Here is a 26467-nt window from a genome sequence, read left to right on the forward strand (position 1 = left end):
CAGTGATGGAGAATGTAATGCATGTAGCTGTGAAACGTGCTTATTGCTGGTATTCTTGGATGCACAATGACAAAATGCCAAATGACTGTTTTGAGTAGGTCATCCCACGAGCCGCAATGGACTTGTGTACCACTGCTTTCCCAGACTGCTTTGCTAATGGCTGAACACCTGCGATGAGTGGGAAATGTGGCATGTGAAGCCAGCAGTCTGACTATTTATTTAGTCGGAGGTGTTATTTAGGCCCAGTGGATGTATATATTAAAGAGATCCTTTTCCCTGCCTTCTATAAATAAGCACTTTGAGTGTGGCCTCGTCATGGTTATTTTATCAGTGGGCCAGATGCATTTTAATGGTTTTCATTTTTCAAAAGGGAACTATTTTTCCTCAGCCATTCCTTTGTTTTTGTGAGGCCCTAATCCATGGAATCTGGGCAAGGCTTCTGGTGTAATGGGAATTTTTTAAACATGAAAAAAGGCACTTTTATGAAGTTTGGCACATTGTTACAATTCCCATTTGCGGCTGGAAGGCAAATGCAGTGAAACTAATTCTAAAAAGGTTTGCGCGTGCTTGTGCGTGAGCGCGAGCGTGCTCAGGTTTGAGCGCTCTATCGAGTGCATCCTGCGTGCATCCTTATTAAAATTCCAGGGCCGCAGTGTCTTGCACACAGTCTGGTCCCTTTAAAGCCCTCGTCCTTACCTGATCGGTGTGTGTGTGTGCCCGCCAACCAAATCAGGAGGAGTGTGCTCTGCAAGTTGAGATGCTACTGCATGTCAGTTAATGAGATCCCATTCGGGTAGTCGTGGATACTGTGACTGTTGTGATGGATGCCATCAAACCCCAGGTGAAATTATTTTGCTTAGCAGACACCTTTCTTCTGAACGGTAGTTCTCAATATCTGTCATTCGGAAAGCCTCTTGAGTCATGTGTTTGCTGGAGCTATTGTTTTATCGATGACGGAATTGTATGAACCAAACAGACCACTGTCCCACAGCATGTAGAGACCCTAGGGCAGGGATACTCAAATCTGGCCCTGGAGGTCAGTAGTACTGCTGGTGTTCTTTTCTACCTGATATGTCTGCGTTTCCACCGGGGTCTAAAGTACCGCGAAGATTAGGCAAATTAGCCCACTGACGTTGTCGTCGGTCCATCTGTCATATGATTTTTTCTGTAACCCCATACTACCACTGAAGTAGCCTACATTATTTTCTAATAACCGGGACAGCCCGGAGGGGTTTATTCCACTTATATACAACGGGTTACCAACAATGAATATATATGGTTACTTTTGTATTTATTGATTTTCATATATCCTCTCAAACCCATTCATTAACAGCAGAAAACATGCACACGTTGTAAACAATTTGCTGTTTTATTACTTTCTCGTCGTCAATTCCATATAGGCTAATCGCAAAATGACAAGAATAGAACGAAAACTCGGACTTGCGTGAAAATGTAAATGAGTAGTGGTACAGCCACCGTTTGCTTTCCTTCGAAGTTACTGCTAGCCGAGCAGCGAAGTGTTCCCTCCAGATGCGAACCATGCACCATAAATGAGTCCATAGTCTTCCTGGTCTTTTCGTGGAATTGAAAAATGGCAGTAAAATTGAGTAAAATTACGGCAGTCTGAAAAAGCTAAAGGGAAGATTACTAGAATTAACCTGTTATTTTACCCGGATAAAAAGTGCGGAAGGTGATTTCCAGTTTGCTTGTACTGTATCACCAATGTTAATTATGCAGAACTACCGCATACCTCACATAACTGTATCAAACGTTTTGAGTCAATTACAACGGGCTAACAAAGAAAATCCGGAAGAAAATATTCAGCAACCGAATTAATCCGTTTGAATGTTTTGGTAGCCTACGTAATATGCTGTCCCAGCACGAATGCTTAGCATTTTATAAAACGAATACTAAAGCAAGAAAATAACAGAATAGCACACGTTATAATTCCAAGACGTTGACAGGCTATAACCAAAAGTAGGCTACTGCGCCGCATAACATACAAGTTTGATTTGAAGTTATTATGAAAATAAATTGGTTTGCCGCTGCATATTTTCAAACATGGCGGGTAATGGCGGAAAATAAATACAACACAAATGCTACGAATACTCGACCAATCAGAAATGTTCAGCGCTGCAAGCTCCACCCAAAAGGTTCCTGTACTTTCGGAAAGTACTACCCCCCGAGCAGGAACGTTTTGGGGGGTAAAACAAAGCCCCCAGAACTAAATTTAGACCCTAGTTCCTGCGGTGGAAACGCACTGAGTTCCTCAAAAGGTTCCTAGTTCCGGGGTATAGTTCCTGCGGTGGAAACGCGGCTATAGTTAACTGATTGATGAATGCCAATGATAACAGATTCCATTCACCTGGTGTCCCTGGTTTAAATCGGTCCTGATTAGAGGGGAAGAATGAAAACCAGCAGTACTACTGGTTTATAGCTAAATGGAAAACCTAGATGGGCTGAAGGGTTTGTTTGCAACATTATCTGTTATCCTCTTACATTAGCCGCGTTTCCACCGCAGGAACTATACCCCGGAACTAGGAACCTTTTGAGGAACTCAGTGCGTTTCCACCGCAGGAACTAGGGTCTAAATTTAGTTCTGGGGGCTTTGTTTTACCCCCCAAAACGTTCCTGCTCGGGGGGTAGTACTTTCCGAAAGTACAGGAACCTTTTGGGTGGAGCTTGCAGCGCTGAACATTTCTGATTGGTCGAGTACTCGTAGCATTTGTGTTGTATTTATTTTCCGCCATTACCCGCCATGTTTGAAAATATGCAGCGGCAAACCAATTTATTTTCATAATAACTTCAAATCAAACATGTATGTTATGCGGCGCAGTAGCCTACTTTTGGTTATAGCCTGTCAACGTCTTGGAATTATAACGTGTGCTCTTCTGTTCTTTTCTTGCTTTAGTATTCGTTTTATAAAATGCTAAGCATTCGTGCTGGGACAGCATATTACGTAGGCTACCAAAACATTCAAACGGATTAATTCGGTTGCTGAATATTTTCTTCCGGATTTTCTTTGTTAGCCCGTTGTAATTGACTCAAAACGTTTGATACAGTTATGTGAGGTATGCGGCAGTTCTGCATAATTAACATTGGTGATACAGTACAAGCAAACTGGAAATCACCTTCCGCACTTTTTATCCGGGTAAAATAACAGGTTAATTCTAGTAATCTTCCCTTTAGCTTTTTCAGACTGCCGTAATTTTACTCAATTTTACTGCCATTTTTCAATTCCACGAAAATACCAGGAAGACTATGGACTAATTTATGGTGCATGGTTCGCATCTGGAGGGCACACTTCGCTGTTCGGCTAGCAGTAACTTCGAAGGAAAGCAAACGGTGGCTGTACCACTACTAATTTACATTTTCACGCAAGTCCGAGTTTTCGTTCTATTCTTGTCATTTTGCGATTAGCCTATATGGAATTGACGACGAGAAAGTAATAAAACAGCAAATTGTTTACAACGTGTGCATGTTTTCTGCTGTTAATGAATGTGTTTGAGAGGATATATGAAAATCAATAAATACAAAAGTAACCATATATAGTCATTGTTGGTAACCCATTGTATATAAGTGGAATAAACCCCTCCGGGCTGTCCCGGTTATTAGAAAATAATGTAGGCTACTTCGGTGGTAGTATGGGGTTACAGAAGAAATCATATGACAGATGGACCGACGACAACGTCAGTGGGCTAATTGCCTAATCTTCGCGGTACTTTAGACCCCGGTGGAAACGCAGACAACCATTGGCTGAAGGAACCTTTTAGTTCCTGGTAAAGTAGTTCCTGGGACTGAAAGTTCCGGGTAATTTTGGTGGAAACGCGGCTATTGAGTCCAATTGATTTAAGTTGCACAGGATAGATCTATCCAAATGCCTCAATCTCCCATCAGCAGCAGTGAGAGTATAGGGGTCTCACACCCTGGTGCTGGACAGTCACCAAGTTTGATTTCACTGCTGCTCAGCACTTAGTTGGTCAAGTAAACAGGCTGATCATACAGTTGCCTCACCTGTTTTTTGGAGTGAGCTGGATGCGGGGGGGGGGGGGGGGGGGACAATGACTTGGCATTGTTCAGCAATGACTTTATATAGATCATTCCAGTGGAAATCTAGCTCAAGAGCAGCTAGCCTAGTATCCTGACTGTGAATTTTGTGTTTTTTTTTTAACCTCACTTGCTGGTTACACCAACCCTAGTGATGCCACTGATGGGAAATATATTGCAATATTTACATTACAGGTAAGAAAGATGTATAAATGCTTTGACACCCCCAACCTGTTGTTTTTACCTCTTTTGGGAGGGGGGGGTCCAATTCTTAATTAGATCAGACCCCCCCAATCCCCCCCCCCCCACCCACCCGTAATTCGAACCCTTGGTAGCTGCGATGGTCCTCTGTTCAGTCCTCCTGACAGACAAAAATTCTCCCCTCTTTAGAAGTGAGAGTGCTCAGTGTGCCTTTACTGGGTTCCAGTTCACAGAGGATAAGTCAGGGAACCACTGTGTCACAGAGAGGGGAGTAATCAGTGTGCCTATGGCTGAGAACTACATGGAAGACTAAATAAAACGGCTAATTTCCTCAGAAGAATCGTAATGAAAGGGGCTTGCGTTCAGAATACGTTCAGTATAATTTGCTTAGTCACACATTTAGATTCTCGCACTATTCTGCATTACTGCTTGTTCCTACTATTTCAAGGTCAAATAACACAACATAAATTATAAAGTATATTGAGAGTCATGTTTTGAAAATGTCAACCTGTGAGCATTAAAATCAAAACCAAGTTAATTCTAGTTCATCAAACACTAATTTCCCTGACCCAGGCTGGAGGCAATGGTTACTTTTTGCAATCATGTGCCACGTGGAACAATACCTCTTATACATTTCTAAATATGAGGTGATCGGTTTAATTCGCTCCTTAATGTGAAATAAGTCAGGGTTCTGGCTGGTCTTATATCTCAACCCACAGGCATTCATTCTGCAGAAATAGAGAATGAAAGTTTAAAAAAATATGGAGAGAATTTTCTCTCATCCCTTTCTGACACTGCCTCTAACATTTTTTTTCTTTTATTTGTGGAGAAAATGCGAGACGGGTAGCGTGTGTTGCATGTGAACGTCCTTTTATTTCGTTGTTTCGGATGCTGTCTTACAATGCATTTAGGAATACAGCCAAAATCTGAACAAAGGATTGTAATTCCTTTTGTTCTGAGCAGTAAGGACAGTAAAATCGGTAAATGCAATTAAGGAGCGGAGCGGCGCGCGCTCCCCGCCTGTACTTGCACTACAGACGGGTTGATTTATTACCTCGCGCACAGCGGCTGCTCGCGCTGGCTCCCCTGGAGACGAAAGGGTGGAGTTGGTCGCTCCACATCCTCGCAACTGAGGCAGTGGAGGGGTTGGAAGTACTAAGTCAAGCAAAGTTATGGAAATAGCATTACTTGTCATTTGTGCATGCGGAGAAAGAGGAGTGGGAACGTGCGGCAGTAGTAGGGCCAGGCCGCTTCGTACTTCAGGTCAGACTAGGCTACAACAAATTTCTACTGCAGTGTTTGATTCTCCGATTGTTCTTTCTTCTTATCGTGAAACCGTGTCTAATGTTACATAAGTTAATATTAATATTAATGGTTAATGGTTAATATTTTCACCGTTTTCCCAATATTTCACCGTTTTCCCAATATCATTTCGTCCAATTACCAAAGGTGTCCGCAGCAATGGGCTATTACTTAGGCTACCAAGATCTCACATTCAGTTTTAACCGTCATTTTGTGCTGACGATATCTGCAATTAGTTGGACCATGTTCATATACTGAATGCACACATAATAGGCCTACGAACTTTGTAATGTAATATATTCCTACTTTACCACCGAAATTCAAATGTGCTTCCCTGTGCACCTTTTGCCTCGAATCCACTTCATAGATTAGTTTAGGGCTATATTGCGGTCTTGTATCGTCAAATCTGACTCTGGACAGAACTGGAGAGAGTGCAACCTACGCGGAAGATATACACCTTCTTGTGTTTGGTAAAAGAGAAATGTACTCGTGTGTCGTCATACTCGTTTCATTAAGCTATTTCCCTTAGAGGTAGGCTACAAGTCATATACATTTGAAAATGTGATTCAATTTGTGCCACGTAAAGCAGGAATTTGGGGCTCATTCGCATGGAAGGCCACAGTCACCAATTACATTTTAATTAAACATAGTCTATATAATTATGTTGTTTAGGAATGGTGTATGTGTCATAATTCCACGTTTTGCTAATTATTTTTTTATTTTACAAAACATAGATGACAGTCTTCATTAATGTATCTGTCGCCTGAATTACTGCCCAGTAATAGTCCTCTTTGTCCACGCGTGTGTACAACTGGTTTCTTTTGTTCGCTGTCCCAAGCAGTTCCACAACCACCCCCACCACCACGCAACCCCCACCCCCCCTCCTCCGGCTCCACGGGGACTCACGCTGACATCAGTCCCCATCAAACACGCGCATCGCTGTAGCTCGCGCGGAGATTGGCCCCTTTAATAAACCAGTTAACACTCCGAGCGCTCACATTCACTCGCATCATCACGACTCTCTCCGCTCTGTCAAACTCTGGATCTGGCATTTAAACAAACCCAGTCCCACCTGACAATTAACACCGGCGATAACGGATTAAAGAACAAGGGTAAGGAAACAGTCGCTATTTTAACTGCCTGTCGTTGTGATTATTCAGTCGCTATCATTGACTATAGCTGCTGCACGATGGCCATCGACTATCATTATAGAAACCCTTTAGTGTTCAAGTAGTTTTTCATCCTTACGTTGACTGTTGTATCATGTTTCTTTAGCAAAGGTGCACACTTACTATTTCTAGATACTTGAAAACACACACACGCGCAAACACACAGTGGTTACAATCAAGAAGCGATGCAATACGGATTAACAAGGTAATTACGTTATCTGAAGCAGCACCGTTGTAGCATGCATGTCTACTCATTATCAGATGTTCTTTTTGGTACTGTGAACACGAGAAATCCCATAGGTTAGTTTAAACCTTAGCAGATACATTTTGCTGGTGGCAATCAAGATTTATGTGAATGCAAATTTCGAAATGACCACTGTGAAGCGCTTTGACTATCTTAATAGGCATCGAAGCTGGTCAGTTTCGACTATAATTAAACTACTGTTCACGGATGGCAGTACCTAACTGTTAGCATAAAATGATGCTGATGGTGTACTACAGACGAAGCGTATGGGAGCGTATGTCCCATCTTATTTTATCATCCATGCCAGCCCAAGCTGACCAATAACTGTAAAAACCGTGGATTCCAGGATTCATTTATTTTAAATATGTTTAACTTTAAGATATACCAAGCGTTGTTGCTCATCTTTAAAAATAGTTTATCTGTTTGAGTGTATATTTAAGTCCATGCACACATTACGTGATTTTGTATTTTCCCTATTTACCTTCCACGTAAATCATCGGGCGTGTTGTCAGTTTGCGATACCGATAGGTTACTCCCGTGTAGAAGACCAACTCAGACCGGCTTTTTAAAACACAAAATTAGCCTACTTCTGTCATTACCTTAAATAAGTGACTGAAATAAGTTAGTGTTTCCTCGAAAACAAAACCCCGGTTCGATCATGCATCAGGACTGAGCAAGAGCATACTTTCCCATTTAAAAATGTGCACGTTTGACAGTGGCCCCAGGTTTCACGAAACTTACCTCTCCTTACAATTAGTGTGTACAAATATGGTACGTTTAGTGATTGGCAGAATAAACTGAAGCATTTAGATACTTTTTAAATGGACAATGGCATGAACGTCTCGGTGGTGAATTCTGCCTGTTACGACATATGCTAGATAATGCCACCGACCCTACAAACCGCTTAGCCTATGCAACACACTGGACTCTTTTTATACTTTTTTATACGGTCGTCCGCTATATTAACGGGAACCTGTAGTAGTCTAGCCATATATTCACTAGACCGGGTTGCCTTGACAGTATATTTAAGCCTTCAATGTCGACAATGATGCAGTGCCTGACAATATAGGACAAATAGTGATTCGTTTCTCTTATTCATGTGGGACATATTTCTAGCAAGGCGCAACACTTTATAAATGAATAAAAGGTTTAATTTATTTTCTCTGAATAAGACAATAATTTACGCTATTAGCAGCTGCTGGTCATTCTAAGATCCCTTTGTCAGTCATGAATTTGATATTTTTCCCAAATCTGTATATGCCCAACAGTGTAAACCATGCACAGCTGTCAATATTTATATGGTCCACTTTTCAAAACAACAACTGCATTGTTTTTCATCACAGAAATGAGATAAATACTGTAGGCTACATAAGAAGGCCTACCCTACATGTAAAATGTATTTTGTTAAATTCTGGATCATTACGATCTGTAAGAGAAGCAACGAATTTCTTGCATAGTCGGGTTCCAGCTTTATCTGCACATCATTAAACCTTCACGTATGTAAATTGTCTTAGAACACTGAAAACATTTATATAGCTCTTTTTCGGTCACAAGCCTCTTGATTTTAAAAAGTATAATTACGATTATGAAATATGCATAAATTAAATAACAAAAAGATCAAGGCAAATGTGACCATTTTTTCACAATAAATTATACAGACGTTTAAATTTTGCAGCTTTCTTTTAAATGCCTTTTGCCATTCTACTGTATATAACGCGCGCGCGCAATAACTAGTTTGTGGGGATGCTCCGCACGACGTCGTGCAATTAAAAGCGAATATAAAGCAGCCATTAATGTGTGTGGTAGTCATTACCAATGGGATCTTAATTGAATATTAAACAAATGCGAGCAGGGCACACGAGCCGCAATCCCTGGAGAAATGTCCACGAACCAGCGCTAAGGGAAGGACGTCCCTAGGCGATGTGATGTAAAGTAAAAATGAGTCATTCCGCGCTTTTCGAACAGAAACGAAAAACTAAAGTGCGATTTTAAAATCATCACCAGGATGTTAATTTCCAAGTAGGCTAAAACACTACAACAAAAAATCAGCAGTAGCCCGCCAATGTAATTTTAAACCACTGAACAACCTGCATTAACATCGTTTAGTACCGTCCCCTCTCTGTCAGAGATCAACATCAAGGCATGCTTTGTTTGAGGGCAAGGTTGCAGGGATGTAAACCGTGCCATTAAACTCACATGATAGCGTTAATCCAGCCCAGCAACGTGCATACGAAGCACAGCAGAACTACTCTACAGTTTTTGAATGACGCGGCACACTTGCCATTTATCTTGTTTGTGTCATTATCCCCAGTGTTGCACCTTGCTCCTACAAGCCGCCTGGGGCTACTGCACCTCGCATTATCCCTCTCCTGTGCCAGCCAAACAGCGAGAGCCATGGCCACAGATTTTTCTTCACGTAGCGAAATGAAAACCAGCCATTCGTTTTATTACCTCTCTCTCACAGCTCGTTTGACCTGTCACAAACAGGCGCGTTATCGACATCCACATTGTGAATGTCTTGCAGTAAAAGAAAATCCATGACCAAAAAAGTGGCAGCTTACTACCGGAGCCACATTTTGAATTACACTCACCGGGAACTTTATTAGGTACACCTGCTCGTTAACGCAAATTGCCTGCTCCTCCAAACTACGATTCATGTGGCTGCAACTCAATATATAAAGTGTGGAGACATGGGGAAGATTTTTTATTTTTTTTTGTAATGGGCAAATGTTTGCTTCTAAGTGAATTTGACGGTGTATGATTGTTGGTGCCAGACATGGTGTGTCAGCATGGAAGAAACAGCTGCCCTTCTGGGTGTTTTCATGCACTACATCTCTAGAGTTTACAGAGAATGGTGTGGTAAAAAAATAAATAAATAAATAAAAAACGCACAGTGAGCAGCTGTTCTGTGGAAAACCTTGTTAATGAAAGAGGTCACAGTAGAATGGAGAGTCTTGTTCAAGCTAACAGAACGGCCACAAATGCTCGAATATGAGCTGTTTACAACAGTGTGTGCAGAAGGGCATCTCTAAATACACAACGTCGAACCTTGAAGTGGACAGGTTACAATAGCAGAAGAGAATGCAGGGCTCCACTCATATCAGCTAAGAACAGTAAGAGGACGCAACAGTGCAGTCGGCATGTGATCATCGAAACTGGACGATTGAAGATTGGAAAAACGTTGCTGGGCTGACAAATCTTGTTTTCTGTGGTGACACGCAGAAATCAGAATTTGGCATTAGTCCATGGATCCATCCTACCTTGTTTAAATGGTTCAGGCTGATGATGGTGGTGTGATGGCGTGGGCAATGTTTCTTTGGCACACATTAGGCCCCTTAATACCAGCTGAGCATCATCTGAATGCCACGTCATACCTAAGCATCGTTGCCGACCACGTACATCCCTTTATGGCCACAGTCCACCTTTTTTCAAATGGATACTTCCAGCAGGATTGTGTGCCATGTCACTAAGGCACACATCACCTGAAGCTAGTTCCAAGAACTGTACAGTCCCCAGATCTCAATCCAAAAGAGAACCTTTGGGATGAGGTGGAACGGGAGGTTCGCAGGATGAATGTATGGCTGAAAAATCTGCAGGAATTCCATGGTATCGAGTCAGCGTGGGCCCAAATCCCTAAGGAATGTTTCCAGCACCTTGTTTAATCCATGCCATCAAGAATTCATGGTGCTCTGGAAGCAAAAGAGGGTCCTACTCATTACTAGATAGGTGTACCTAATAAAGAGACCAGTGAGTGTGGGCATTTGCACAGAAAATGGTGGTTCCCTAATAACGGCCTTTAAAGACTGTCAGATATGAGCATTTTTACTTTTATCCTGAATAAAGCACTGTTTGTAGTGCTTGCAAACTACAGGCAATTAAATATAGTTGAATGTCTGAGATTTTGAACATCTGAGACGATCTGCAATTACAAAAGGACTATTGTCAATATGCAACTTTTCACAAGAAAAACAAATACAATTATTAAAGTGTTTTGGCCCATTAATTCTTTGTGGCCTCCTTGAACCAGACTCTTGAAAGAGACTCTGAAAGAGAAGTTGCAAGTGGTAACTCTGGTTACCAGAGTTAGTGCAGGATACAGGCAGTACCATCGTAAGTGGGGAGAAAGGTGGTAATAATTCTAGGGGCCCAATGCTGGGGGGAGCTTGTGATCATGTATGACTTCATTCATTGGTGGAGGGGCCCAATGTGAGATCTTTTCATGGGGCCCAAAATCACTGGTGGTGCCCCTGGATACAGGGATTTGCTGTCATGCTGACCCAATCATGAGGAGTTACTGCTACATGACTACTGCCTTAGGAGTTCACCAATCAGCAAACCCACAGAGGATTTTTTGCACATGTGCTCCTAAGTTGAAACATTTTCTATTTTAGAGCACAATAATGGATCGCAATTAGTGGATATGCGTATAAATAATTTTTTTCCAGTTTGCACACATCAATTTTCAGAAGCAAATGGTCCTAAAATGGGAGCACTGTCGAGCCCTGTAGATTGCTATTTGTTGCCACAGTAATCACAGCCATTAGCACCGGGAACGGATTTCATAGACGAACCCCCCCTTGGGTAATTCCCTTTGCCACTTTCATGAAGTTACAAAGGCCCTTTCACCGCTTAACTGAACTATCTTTGGTGCACTGATATGTTTAATGTCTGCACCGTGAGGTCGTCTTACATAGATATTCCACAGGACCAGAGCTGGTGGTCATGTTGAGCTGCAGTGATGCAGCTCTGGTGCTTCCGTGCTTCACTGTGTTGTGTGTGTGTGTGTGTGTGTTTCACTGCAACGATGATACTCCTTGAGAACTCTGATTTTTTCTCCTTCTAATGACTGCGATAAGACAATTTACCCATTGCTTAAACCATTTCGTTTTTCATCTGAAAGTGTGGTTATAAACAAAAGTCAAATTGATAGGGCAAAATAACAGTCTGGTTCCAGGACGTTCTTGACAGTAAAATGAAAAGACATTTGGTATTTGCATGTGCTTTTATTCTAATTCCCCATCCATTACTTTTTACAAACGCAGGGAGTTCCTATACATTAAAATCAGACTGTGACATGTTTGCTGCACCTTGTGTGCCAAACCAATTCCAGGACATTCATTTGAATGGATTTTCGTGAAAATAGAGAAAAGTCTGACCTGAAATTGACCAGATTTATTATTTACTTTTGAAGTATGCTGTGAATCTCAGCCGAGATTTCAGCACAGTCCTTGATCCTTTATTAAATTAAAAAATAATCTGGAATTGCCTGCATCATCCATTTTAATAGTTGGTTTACATGCATGTTTTGACGAGCTCATGAAAAAGCCCCTTGATCTTATAAGATGGAATGGGAAATTAGTTCTCGCTACTTTGACACAGACAATATCCTTCATCTGATGATGTCCGTAAGCATTATTTCATTTGCATTTTTGCGTATTTGTGCTTTTATATGGCAGATAACATGTTAATCCCTTGTATACCACACATTATTTTGTGATGGATTTGCGGCTGAGAATACGAATGCTTCCTAATCCATATCATGAAACACTGGACAAAATGTGATGTCTTAATCCGCCTCTTCATGCGCAAGACGAGCATGCAAGTACTTTATTCATTCTTTATGCTCTAAGACGTGTGTCTCACTTTCATCTGCGGAGGGCGTCTCATGTTTCAGTGGATCCCTGCTGTAGTCAAGCTGGATTTTCCATCTGATCTTTTGTGTGAGCATGTTTTTGAAGTTCCATCTTACCCCCTGTCTGCTTTCTAAAAAAAAAAAAAAAAAAAACTAAAAAAAACGAAAAGGAGCAAAGCAGGCTCTGTGGATTAGTCACGTTCGCCCCCCCTCCTGCGTGTCGCATCCATAGAGTGTGAAATCTCCCTCTGCTCTTCTCTCACTGAAACCCCATTGCATCATGTCAGCCTGGACCCTGGGAGTTGGGCCTTCTGTTTCCTGTTAGCCGCTAGTTGACAGGAAATAGCAATAGCCTGGGGCACCCGTGTGGTATAATGGTTTGAGAACTGGGCTTGTCACCTAGAGGTTACAGCTTCAGATTTCCTGATAGGACATTGCTGCTGTACCCCTGAGCAAGGTTTATAACCAGAATTACTAAAATTCATGTAAAAATGCAAAAGGTATGTAAGGTCCCACTATATAAAGAGTATCTGCTAAATGTCTGTAAACTAATTTTCTTATTTCTTGTCAAACATGGATAATTAAAAAATTCTTTAACTCTGTGACGTACCTGAAATAGGTGTGGTAAATGACTGGCTGAATCATATTAATGAAAAAAGAAACTTGTGTGTTCTATTACCTATAGCTTTATGAGAATGGATGTGTAAAGTGAGCCATGTACTAGCAGTTCAGTGCCAAAGCTATAACTTTGTTTTTCACGTAACTGCTGCTATAGGTGCTGTTCTGATGTGAATCAAATCACATGTAGAGATAAAAAAATCTGTAAGAAAAATTCAAGAAAGGAAAAAGATCCAATCTTATATCTTTGGAAGACTGTATTTTCAAAATAGAGTATACAGAGTCTAATAGAATGCTGGGGTATGAAATGTGACCCAGAGTAGCATTTTGAATTTCAACCAATTGGGTTTCATCCTGCTGCTCAAGTTCAATTGATCCAAAAAAAAATCTTTATAGTTGACCTTTTTCTGGTAATCTGTTCATCCATCTGCAACGTGCTTGTCAGCAAGCAAACAAATGAGGTCTCTTGGCAAACGGTTTGTTGACCGTTTTCATATGGAGGAGAAAATCCTGATTCGTGTTCTTTATCCCAATTTAAAGAGGACATGCAGACATTAAAATCACTTAGCAGATCCTCTTATCCAGTCATGAAGAACATCTGAATACAAAAATGTTTGTCCCTAAGAAGGCAGAGGTCTTTTTTATTTATATTCAATAAGTGTGATCTAAACCTATACATGATGCTCATTATATGTTCATCATTTTATTTGATATAGTAACCTTATGACCAACAAGAGGAAAAACATCTCAGGCTACCATTAATCATGAATGATATATGCAGAAATCACTGAGGCACCTATGTGGGACAAAACATTGTAGAGTGCACTTACAGGCTGTGGTATACACGGAGTGAGCACATCTACTTGCACCCTCTCTTCCCTGACTGCTGTGGTTGGCCAACATACGGTCAGCCCAGCTCAGTGTATTTGTTAGGCATGGCTAACCTGCAGCTGTAATAAATCTTTCTGTGGGACAAAGTGTCGGTGAAGGTGTGGAGAGTCGTTGTGGTTTCTTTGTTGAGGTTTTTTTAATGCTTTGGCCCCTTGGTTTCTCGTTCTGGCCAGGGTGTGTGTACGTTGCGCCTGGAGCTATGGCTCTGGTTGCTATTAGTGACAGAGGGACCAGATGGTTCCTGGGAGCTGTGCTCCACGCCCAGCAGGTGGAACGGCAAAATCATTATCGTGCACAATACCCAACGGCCTCCCCCAGCCCAGCTCAGAGCCCCAATGCACACCGTCAGCACCACCACCCCTCAGACCCCATTCACACCCTGCGCTCCCCCACCCCGCACCCCCCACCCCCCACACCCTGTCCTCAGAGATCCTGAGCCCTCCGCTGGCTGATCATTGATCGGTGCTGCTCTTCACTGGCTGCCCAAGACAATGGCCCCTGGGTCCCTGTCACAGGAGATCCTCTCTGCTCAGAGTTCACATCCCCTGCTCGCTCTTGTGAAAAATTCCATTATTTCTCACCCCCTCCTCCTTTCCTCTCTTCCCCTCCCCGCCTCAGAGGGGTTCCCGCACACTCCAATGAATCAAATAAACAGTAGCACCATGCTAGAACCTCTGATTCTTTTTTTTCTTTTTTGTTGCTGTTTGACTGCTTTGTGTTTTCTGCCTTGATCATGTGACACTGGAGACAGCTGTGTGGCCGCACTGCCATGGTCAGCTCACACGATAGCTACCTGTGCTGCCTGAGTGGTTCCCATGTGGTGCTAGGAGGCGATGCCTCCCAGTTCCTCCTAGAGTTTCTATACCTTCAGAATTCAGTGCACACAGGCTGATAGACTGCTGCTCAACTGGGTCACTGAGCTGTGGAAAAGAGCTTGGTTACTTTGTACGCTCCAGCATTAGACTTCTCCATCACAAGGCTGCCATCATCGCGTATGCCATCCACGCGCCTGGCTTGTGTTAATTAAGACGAGGGCTGGTTCGTTTAGTTCTCGTTAGGCAGGTGTCCGCCTGTGGCCCTGTTCCCCGCTCTCCTCTGTTCAAAGGGGTCCGGGGCCACATGCTGGGTCGGGCGGCTTCTGAAGCGTTCGCCTCCCCCTCGGCCCTCTCCGGGCCGCGCGTCCTTCCCGTCCGCGAGCCGCCCCCTCCGAGCGGCACCTGCGCCAGATGCCGCCTTTCCGGGTCCCCGGCTCCCCCGCTGCGGAGTTCCTTTGGCGCGCGAGGCGGAGTATCGCACGGGGCCCAGCGGGGGGGTGTCTTATCAGAGGCGGATACTGCGGCTACACAGCCTGCTTCATTACCGCCGTCATCCCCCAGCTCTTCAAAGGACCTCCCGCGGCATGAAAGAGGGGCCGTCCGCGCGCGGGAACAGGACCTAACCACTTCGCCAGCGCGAGCGGCGCCAGCTCAAATAAAACATCACAAAGAGGGTGTCGTTCCAGCTCCAGATCAAAATAAAGCTTGTCTCTTAGCATTGTGAGAGAGTGAGACTGCGCACTTCAGCAACCCATTTGGAGACATTTTCCATTTCCCCTCCTCGTAGGTCAGTCTCTTTTTCCCCTGTCAGGAGAAAAAGTGCGGCTCATTTGCGCAGTCCTCGCTCAGTTCGTCGTGTGACGGTGGTCTCGTCCGTGGAAACGGCCGTGCGGTTTAGGCTTTTGGCTGTCGGGCCGTCTTAAGAGGGTCACGTGACCCCAAAACGAGCCCTGCTGCCGACCCCGTGCGTGCAGCGGGAGGAAGGGCGGCCCATCAGAGCACGCTCCCCGGCAGCTGGGCCTCGCTGCGCCGGGCTCCTCAGAATCCTCCTCTCAGATCAGTCCCTCTCTCGCCCCGATGAATAATTGAGACCCGGCGAAACGGAACGGCTCTGCGGCTTGAGAGAGCCGGACCGATTTCCTTTTACTTAGCCGTGCTTTATGGCCCTTTACTCCTGGTCTGGTGCAAACGGACACTTTAATAACCCTCCTGATAAAGGCAGTAATCATGGCCCTGCATTTACCTCTCCCAGGGCTGTGTGCTAGAGGTCTGGAAGTGGTCAGGTTATTAATTTATTGACCTGCACATCCTTACCCTCCCTCTTTCTGCCCACCCACACACACACACACACACACACACACCCATACACAGAGTCAGGTCAATACCTTATGTCTGTACTTATTTTATTTTTCTTTTAAAGCAGTGATGGGTTTGCACAGGTCAGAAAACACATTTTGTGAACACTGACAGGCTGGCAGGGTCCTTATACGGCGTCATGATAACACTGGTATATATTCAAGGCATTTATCCCTTTATATACCAGAATATGCATATACATATATACCAGAACACAAACATACACACACACACACACGTGCACACACAAAACCAGGTCAGGATGATGTATTTGCAGTGGAAGGGCAGTATTGTTCCAGTGTGCTGTGCACTGTGAGTAATGACTGTGATAGGCGGCAGTGCACCCCTACTGTGCTCAACAGCTTGTGTAGAATGTAACAAAAGAGGGCGTGTCCTCAAGCCAGTGTTCTCAAAGTTGCTCTTTTCCTCTACAGTGGAATGTTCCTTCATTATGATTATAATAATCAGAGGTATTGCAGTGAAGGTTACATTAATATCATATATAACTAACATATATAAATATTTATGGCTGTTTAATGGGTGCCCAAACCCAGAGTGACCCAAAGGTGCTCATTTAGACCATGGATTCATATAGCTAGTGGGCCATATGAATGTTTGAACGGATGTTTTTGTGACAAAAAAACACCTTTTTCACATTGCCTGAACCACTCAAAACTCCACCCACAGACTGCAGGGGCAGTCAGAATGATACTGGTCATTTACAGTAAGGTTGGGAGGCTATAGACCAGAAGGTTTTTGTTTTTACTCAATTAAAATTCAATAATGACAGAGTGATGGTGGGTGGCAGGACAGTGTTGCTCTGCCAGTCTGAGTGCTCTCTGGCTGAATGTGCAGGGCCTTTAAAAGCAGGCAATCCCCTCTAATGAGAATCTGAGGGCTTTCAAGAGCCGTTACTCTCTTATTAGGTATTACAGTTATATATTTATTTAACTAAGGTACATTACCAGCTTTTACACCGCTCTGTAGACTCGGCAGAGCAAAATGTAAAAAGATGTGTCATGATGGGCTGCATGGGCCTTTTGGTGTCAGACAGTGCTGTCTTAGGCGGCTGGGGCAGCGGAAGGAGGGTGTCAGATTTTGGACTTTTTGAAGGGAATGCACAACTTAAAATCACCCATGGAGAGGGAGGCCTTGGGCATGGGCATAACCGCCACTGAGGACACCAAGGTCGTGTCCTCTGTGTTTTTCATTTTTTCTGAAACATTTTATTAGAGAATTTCTCTCGGTGTGTGGCAGTGACCTTTTGGAACTAAAGAAGGCATAAAAATGTGAGTGTAGTGTCAGGTCTGCCTCAGATCTTGCTACTACTGTGTGAAGAAGGGTCTACTTTTTGTGCATCATTCTGACACCTCCGTCTGGAAGCGTCCTGGTCTAGTCTACCCACAGAACAGTTCTACACAGAGAACAGCCAAACTGACACCTGTCCCCTCCTCTCCTGCAGGTGGCACTGCACTTAAAAAATGTCAGCTTTCTCCTGGTGCCTGTGCCCAGCGCTCCTCCTCCTCATCACGCTGGCGTCGGTTTCGCACAGCGCTGAGTCCGGGTCTCGAAACAGCGTGTTGCGCCATTCGTCAGACGTGGCCAATGCCCTGCAGGGGGCGGAGCCGTGGGCGCAGCGGGGCCCACACCACAAGAGGCACGGCGGCCGCAAGGATAAAGCCGGAGCCGGGGTGCCGTCCCGGAGACCCCTGCAGCCAGTGGGGCACTCCGAGGATGATGGGATAGGTCTGGAGGGCCTGAGCCCGGTGAGGCTGGAGATGGGGCCGGGGGAGAGGAGAGGCGGGGGAGCGGCGGTCGGGAGGGACGGCGGCTTCCTGGGGTTCGGGGTTCCGTTCCACGAGCAGGACAACCACGCCCCCGGGAGTGAGGTCTCTCCGAAGGGCAGGCGACACGGGCACCAATCAGAACACAGGAAGCATGGCGGCCGCAGGGACAAGGCTCGGCATGTTAAAGGTGAGGGCTCTGCTTCTCCAGGCTGCCAAAGCAGTGGCTCTGAGACTTCTTCTCTTTCATTATACAGTACCTGTTTATCAATATATTCTTCTCTCTTTCTCTCTCTCTCTCTCTCTCTCTCTCTCTTCATGAGCCCCCTCTCTATTTCTCTCTTTCCCTGTCTCCATTATCTTTTCCTTCCTCTTTCTCATCTCCCTTTCTCTCATGCTCTCTTACTCTATCACATCTCTCTTTATTCCTCTTTCGCTCAATTTTTTCCTCTCTCTCTCCTGTCTCTCTCTTCCAATGTCTCTACGCTGCTCTCTTGTTTCCTTTCTCCTTTTCTCTTTTTTCTCTTCCTCTCTTTCCCGCAGGGCGGCTCCTGCAGCCGGAGCTGGACTCCTTCCTGAAGGAGGTGGAGCTAATTGAGGACCATCCCTCCAGCAAGCCCCCTTTAGAAGAAACAGCCCCAGCTGTTTCCACAGCCACAGCCACAGCCACGCCCACGGTCACACCCACGCCCACGCCCACTGTTGCCATCGTCAGCACCAGCATATCAACGGTAACCACGGTGACAAGCAAGGATCCTCCGGCACTTCCCTCGGCTTCCACCAAACCCCAGGTAACCCATAGACTCCCCAGGGCTCCTGCACTGATCGTGTGAGTGTGCATCTGGACAGTGGACCCGAACCCCTTACCACCATCTACCACAGATTTAGAACAGCCTACGATGCCAAACCCAAGCCACCTGGTACAATAGATATTAACTGTTTTATCTCTGAGCCTTACCCGGCCCACTGTGAACAGTCCTGACGCATGTCTGATTGTGCTTGAGTGTTTTATCCCTGAGGTCTTTTGTGTTTACTGACCTAAACTGACCTGAATTGTGCTGTGCTGCTGAGGATATCCCAGGCAACAGACCGGCTCTCATCCCCCTGCATTTCTGAGGCTTCCTGTGTGACTGCCTCCTGTCGTCTATTCTCTCTCCTTCCTCCCTCCCCTTCTCTGTGGACCAGCTCTACTTTCTCTCTGCTCTCACCCCCCACTGCGCAAAATGCTCCTTCTTTCTGTGGAGGCATTGTTGGGGAGGAGGGCCTGCGTGCGTGTGTGTGTGAGTGTGTGTGCGTTTGTTTCTATGTCAGTGTATGCGCGTGTGTGTAGATGTTTGTGTGTGCGTGTGTGTTTGTGCGTCAGTGTGTGTATGCATTTGTGAGTATGCTTGTATTAATGCACGTTTGCGCATGTGTGTGTTCATGTCTGTCAGCCCTCACATGTGTGCATATGTGTATATGCATGTGTTTATTTTTGCATTATGATGTGTATGTGCATGTGTGTGTGCCCAGATGTGTGTTTGTTTGAGTGTGAACATGTCTGTGTATGTCTGTGTGTGTGTGTGTGTGTGTGCATGTGTGCATGTGTGCGTGTGTGTCTGTGTGTGTGGAAGTGTGTGTGTGAAACAGACAGAGTGTTTCATCAAGTCAAACCCGCACGCACCTGATTGTGCTGACTGGCCGGGCTTCACACATATTCCTCTGAGCTCCTGTTCCTAAGTGCGTGCTCAGCTGGCGATGCCTGATTTTTCACAGCTTTTCCTATATGGCCTCTGTGTAAGTCACACACACACACACACACGCTGGTTAATACATGTGTTTGCACACCTGTATGACACCTAGCAGAATAAGATGAGCTTTGTGTATCCGGGTGCAGGAAAGTCACACCACACAAATACATTGGGCTGGAAATGTATTTTGTTTGAGTTCACTTGTTTGGGTAATAGCATGCTAAGACAAAATTGATTCATTTAAAGTTGATAGAAAGAGGTAATAACATTGTAAAAACTGTGGCAGCAACATGTTCAACTTTCCTTTCTCCTGAGATTCACCAAGATAGTCCCTACAACAACAAAAAGAAAAAGAACAGTAAAAACTAACAGAAGTAACTCTAAAATGATGGAGGGGGTCAGAGAAACCAAGGGTAGCTGAAACAATTTAAAATGTGTTGAACATTAAATTAGTGCTGGAACCCCATTGACTGTGCCCATTATATTGCCTTAATTTGGCAGACTTTCTCTTCAAGAGTGACTTAACAAGGAAAGCGACCATAATGGCCCTGAGTTATGTTAGCAACAGTGCCATCTTCAATAACAACATTCCCTGACCAGTGAGTATAAAGGCAGTATCAGTAGATCACTGAATGTGAGTTAACTTATGCCAACCTAGAGCCATTAAACAAAATTACATTGTCATACTGTACTGCTAACATCCATTTAAACCCATTTCAGCACAGTATAATACTCTTGAAGTAAATCCAAGATGAATTATTGAATTCCCCAGTTGCAGTACTGAAGATGCCTTATATGAGGCTTGGTGGGTTCTCCCTTGGTGGAGTCCTGCGGATTGACTTCTCCTCGCCTGCCCGAGTCTTTGTGTGGATGAGGTTGATGCTACAGCTGCCACTGCTCTTCAGTGCTGCTGCTTACATAGCAATACAATGCTAACAGGACTGTTCTTCAACAGTCTGCTTTTATAGCCATGCTAACTGCAAATTGCATGCACTCGCTGCTGTGGAAGAAGTGTCCTTACAAACATTGAGAAAGTCACTCTGGGAGGAGATGGTCTATGCTTCCAGGCTCATTTATGACTCCCTTTGGGTCAACTATAATGGCTGGATTTATTATCTATTGACATTGTTACAATGCTTGTATTACCCCGAGACAAGTAGAGTACGACGGCTGTTTATGGATGGCTTTGAATGCGGTCTTGTGCCCCTTGTGGGATTGTGGATTTCCATTTTAGGCGAAATTCAGATCGGAAGTAGCCAGGCGCGGTCCTTGACTGCCTTTTTGTTAAACTGTCACTTTTCAAACAGTTGACGTAACCTTCTGGCGTGCTTTCCACCAGCGACTTGCCTCCTGCTTGTTTACAACATCTTTAATTGGAAGACTATTTAATTATCAGCTTCTGTCCCCCCCCTCCCCTCCCCCTCCCTCCCCCCCCCCCCCCCACGTGCGACAGTCACACTCACAGGTCTGATTTACAAATTAACGGGACGCGCTCCTCGCCCGGGAACAGCGGCACCTTTGACTCAGACATGCGAACAGATGCCCGGCTGCAGAGGCTGGCTATAAACGGTCCAGCTGGTGGGCTAATTAGCGGGCTCCGCTATCTCTGCATTGTTCCAGTAGCGCTGTGTGGGGGAGGCGCCCATTTCCAGGTGCGGCTGTGCATTCTGCATCCTGAGCTAACGATTTTCTTGTGGAGAGAGTGTAGAGCTCACTACCTATCAATATTTTACCACAATGTCAATATTTATATTCTTAAATATTCCTTCAAATCTAAATAATAAATTAGATAGAATATATATCAATATGGAATATAGTAAATAAATAATAATATTTACAATTTTGAATATGGCCTGACATGGAACCTGTATTTTTATGGGACCAAAGTGTTTGTTTTTGGACAGAAGAATCTTTTGGAATGCTTTTATGGTGCTACTTAGAACCCTACCCAGCACTCAGAAATATCCTTCTCCCTCCCTCTCTCATTTTGTTCCGTCAAAGTAACAATACTCAATTGAATGAACCCCCAGATGGTTCTGAACAGGAATGGGGACTTGCCACAGTAGTTGCAGCCCCTGAACATCCGCATCCCAGGTGGTATGGGGATTCACCACCAGATGGCAGCAGTGGGGTGGTGGTCTGCCACCTCTGGTGGCCTCCGGTTGAGTAATGGGCGACGCTGTTGGTGAGTCAATTGTTTTGCGGCGTGTGCTTGTGGTTTCAGCGTCCGCATCACGGGCGGGGGAAGGCGCAGGGAGAGGTGATGCCCACGCTGGACATGACGCTCTTCGACTGGACCGACTACGAGGACATGAAACCAGCGGACACCTGGCCGTCTTCCCGCAAGAAAGGTGAGCCTTCCATTTCAGGCTGTGAGCGCTGTCTGTCTCCCAACACACAGCCAGACGGGGTGGCAGGGTGGTCTAGCTAACAGAAGCTAGCAGCGAGGGAACTGGTTTGTAAGAGCATTCAGGTTGAAAACCAGACGGAGAACTGCCAGTACGCCTTTTTAGGAAAGAGCTTTAACTGTCTGCTTAAAATGTAAACTGGGTATCACTGCAGCAGGGTTCCTTGAATATATTTTCCATGTGACTTAACTGATTAAGTAACATAGTTAAAGATGCAGGGCCCGTACGCCTGGCAGAGCAGTGACAGCATTCCCACTGATAACAACATGACTCAGGCAGTTAATGTCTGCATCACTGGTATAATTTGTTATGGGACTGAGATAGTGTGTTTGTGTGTGTGTGTGTGTATGTATGTGTGTGCATGCGCACGCATGTGTGTGTGTCTTTGTGTGTGTGTGCGCTCGTGCGTTTGTGTGTGTGTTCACGTGTGTGCGTGTGCTACAGACAAACGGCGCAGTAAGAACATGAGCAGCGGGAACGTGACTGTGGGGGCGGAGACGCTGGAGCCATGTGACCACCATCTGGACTGCCTCCCTGGTTGGTCCACGTCCCCGTCCCTTGCTCTTTCCTGAGCTCCACAGAAAGCGCAAAGCATGGGCAAGGGCAGCATAGCCACCTCTCTCAGACAGTGCAATGTTCAAATTATACTCCTACCAGAATTTATATTTAACCCTCCTGTTCTGTTCATTTTTTAGGTACAGCAAAAATGTTCCCGGGTCAATCCCCATACAGGGGGGGTTTGCAAATAAATGAAATGAACCATTTTCATTTAAAATGTTGATTACACTAATTAAGGCCAGTAGAAGAAGTTTCATACTGAAAAAATAATTTTAAGTATTTTTCCTAGATTTTCAAACTTTAAAAAGGGTCAATTTGACCCGCAACATAACAGGAGGGTTAAGGCCCCTCCGTTTTGTTGTAATATTGTGCTGGAGTAGGGGTGTCAAAGTCATGTCCTGGAGGGCCACATTGTCTGGAGGTTTCTGTGGTTTCCCTTTCAATCAGCAGCCAATTAATAAGTGAGAAAAAGAGTGTGGATTTTCCAGCCAATCAGTGACTACCTAATTAGTGTGACACGCTGAAGACCAGCAGATACTGCGACCCTCGGGGACTGGATTCTGGCACCCGAACATTTATGCATGTTCATTCCTTTCTGTACTTGGCTGAGTCCCCAGCCCTCACCATCGTTTGCTATTATGATTCTGTAAGCTGCTTTGGTCAAATGCATCTGCACAATTAACAGATAATATATTTGATCTTGCCGTAGTTATAGGAGTTGTGTCTGCTGGGATATGGAGTGATTAATGCCAGTATTGGATAATAATACTAAAATGATTCATTTATAAAGCGCTATTTCACAATCTCGAATCGCCTCTCAGCGAATGGGGAAGCCCACCTCAGCCCACCCCAATGTGTAGCGCTCTCCTGCCTGATGCGCAGGCGGAATGCTCACTGCAGCTGGTGGCGGGGGAGGGACTTATGAAGAGCGCTCAAACCGTTTTGTCGAGCTGAGCTGTGTTCCCCTCCCCCTCCCCCCCCCTCCAGGGTCCTGCTGCGACTTGAGGCAACACGAGTGCAAGCCGCACAATCGCGGGCTCAATAACAAGTGCTACGACGACTGCATGTGCGAAGAAGGTGAGGGCTAGCCTTAGAGTCTGCCAGTCTTAAAGTGTGCCCCGAGATAGCGTACCCTAAAATGTACCCTATGCTTCCGCAAATGTACCTCCATAAATACCTCCATAAATGTACCATGTACCTCCAATAATATACGCTATGCTTCCCCAAATGTGCTGTCTTTTCTTCTGCGCTCATGCATATTTTTTCAAGTAAAGCAGGAGAAACAGTGGTGATATAATAATGTTTATGGAATGATATTTATTAATGATTAATTCGGAGGCCTGACGGTGCTCTCGCTCGTCCCAGGGTTCCGCTGCTACGCCAAATTTCACCGGAACCGGCGGGTGACCCGCCGGAAGGGGCGCTGCGTGGAGCCCGAGTCTGCCAACAGCGAGCAGGGCGCGTTCATCACCATCTGAGGGTGTGCGGCGTACCCCCTCCCAAAACCCGGCGCTGAGAGGTTCAGCCCAGTTAAACCCCAACCCCACCCGCCCCCCCCCCGGACTGCTGTCTGTATCCACTGACCTTCCCTTCGTGTTTTGGGAATAATATCGCGTCAAGACGAATGCCATGGATATCTTTGTGTTCATTTTTTTTTTTCCTTTGTGACCTGGCAGCAAAACCTGACGTGTGTACATAAATACCTTAACAAGGATCTATTTCATATTTGTTTTTGTTTCTCTTTTTTTACATTTTAATAATGTGTTGATATTTAAAATACCAGTGCTGCATACAGGTTTTAAATCATTTTATGTAAAAAGGGAAAAAAGATGTTGCTTTATTGTGTATGTTTTATTTGTGCAATGCAAAAACGGGACTTTAAAGGCCTAACAGGACTGAAAGGGGAAAGAAACGAAATGTAAAAAACGTGTCATGTGAACATGCGGACGCAGAGCCTAATGGAATCCCTCCGCGGGCTCCCATCTCTGTCAGTGTACTGTCATCTGTGCGCATGACAGCTGTTTGAGGTGACATCTTAGTCACTGTGATCATACTGTGATCATCGGTCCTCCTGCAGAGTCTGAGCCTCAGAGTCCTCACTGCAAACATTTCATCTGCCAGAAAAAAAGAGGAATGCTTTGTTTTCAGCTTTGATTTCATCATTAAACCCAGCTCAACACTCTTCTTGGCTCAAGACATTTATTTGATGTTTCCTTTTCGCGGAGAAGCACTAAAGCATTAAAGTGCTGGTCACGCAAAAGGAAGTACATCTTCTCACAAAATGCTATTCCTAAATGCAGCTGTGTGGCATAACACTTAGGCAACATTTGTTGTAACTGAAAGGTTGCAGGTTCTAGGTCCCTGTTGGGGCACTGCTGAACCTATGTGGTGCTGGTGAGTGCAAAGATCGTGAAAAGCAGGCTGCTGTTGAAACTGTTGGTTGGCCAATAGGGGGCAGTAGACTTAGACACTGATGCAGATGAGGCTGTCTTTCAAGCCATTAAGCCATTAAACCAAGTCCTTGTCTGACTCAGCACACTTACCTACTTGCCTGAGTATGTAAGTTGAGTGTACTGAATGAAAAAGTTGCAAAGTAGGCAAAATTTTCTCTAAATGTTTAATTAAAATCCCTGGATTATGCACTTATTTCTGGGGTTTTATTTGGGAGCACACTTTTCATGAAGTAAACTATACTTTCTAGGAGGTCCCATAAACCAGAGAGGAAGAAGTGCAGCCTTTTTTACTGCAAGACATTAGAAAATACTTTGAAAATAGTATGGAAGATACTTTTTTCATACTTTTGCATACTGCTGATTGTGTGCTAAAATATGCACTAAACAGTAGGCAGTATGTTTACTAGACAGTACATATTTTTGAGGACACAGTAGTTAAGAGGCTGTTTCAGACATGGCCATGGTCTTGATTTACTGTGCCCTTTAAAAAAAAAAACCCATGACACTTGTAGCTAAGAGCTTTTGGTTCCCAAGTGTCCTGGGAAAATTTCACTCTGCCTACAATCTAACCATGGCCCAGTTTACCTTGCTAAATAAATCCTCCCTTCTCAAACTGCTGGTCTATGGGAGTTCTAGTCCGAAATAACCACAGCACAATTCCCTCATGGGTAGTTGCAATAAGCCACTCTCCTTCATTTAAAAGCACTAATATGCTGTAGTTTGAAGGGTCTAAGTTAATGCACTTAATTAATTATGTGGGGTACTTGATTAATAAGGACATCTTCCAAGCCAGCGAATGTCAAGATTCCAGAGCCACAATGTCTGCTGGTGTTTGATGTGTTTTCCCAGCGCCGAGCTGGATCTCTTCCAGGAGGGGATTGAGGTGTGAGCCGGGCCTCCGGTCGAACGCGGGTGTCAGTGTCAGCGTGTCAGCAGACGTGTGTACACGCTCCGTGGCTCACGCAGCATCAGCAGGACAGGGAGGCATCGATTCAGCGCGCGGAATCAATTTGCCAGTGTTTTCAGCATCATTAGCTTTGGAAGTGAGGATGTTTGACTTGTCTGCGGGGCCCTCTGTAAGCTTGAACGCTTCACCCCTCCCATCACACGCTCTGCCTGTCAAACGTTCGCTTGGGAAAAGGCCGTCGGTGTCTTTATCGATCTATTCAAAATGTCCCCGACATAAGAAAGTGCAATTCGTGCAATTTCAGGCAACTGAAGTCACCATATTGCAAATATGTCCTTTTGTTTCCATGTAA

The 26467-nt window shown here is 44.7% G+C and overlaps 1 protein-coding gene across 1 annotated transcript; it reads left to right on the forward strand.

Annotated features, from left to right (window-relative positions):
• The first annotated feature begins 6483 nt into the window (after positions 1-6483).
• Positions 6484-24937, forward strand: draxin (dorsal inhibitory axon guidance protein). Its single transcript, XM_035380917.1, has 7 exons — positions 6484-6662; positions 17738-18249; positions 18603-18850; positions 22014-22140; positions 22642-22734; positions 23743-23832; positions 24121-24937. Exons 2-7 carry the CDS (start codon positions 17757-17759, stop codon positions 24231-24233), a joined length of 1164 nt encoding a protein of 387 aa, XP_035236808.1. The 5' UTR covers positions 6484-6662; positions 17738-17756; the 3' UTR covers positions 24234-24937.
• The last annotated feature ends 1530 nt before the right edge of the window (positions 24938-26467 follow it).

This window comes from Anguilla anguilla, chromosome 11 (genome assembly GCF_013347855.1).
Source record: "Anguilla anguilla isolate fAngAng1 chromosome 11, fAngAng1.pri, whole genome shotgun sequence".
Lineage (NCBI taxonomy): Eukaryota > Metazoa > Chordata > Actinopteri > Anguilliformes > Anguillidae > Anguilla > Anguilla anguilla.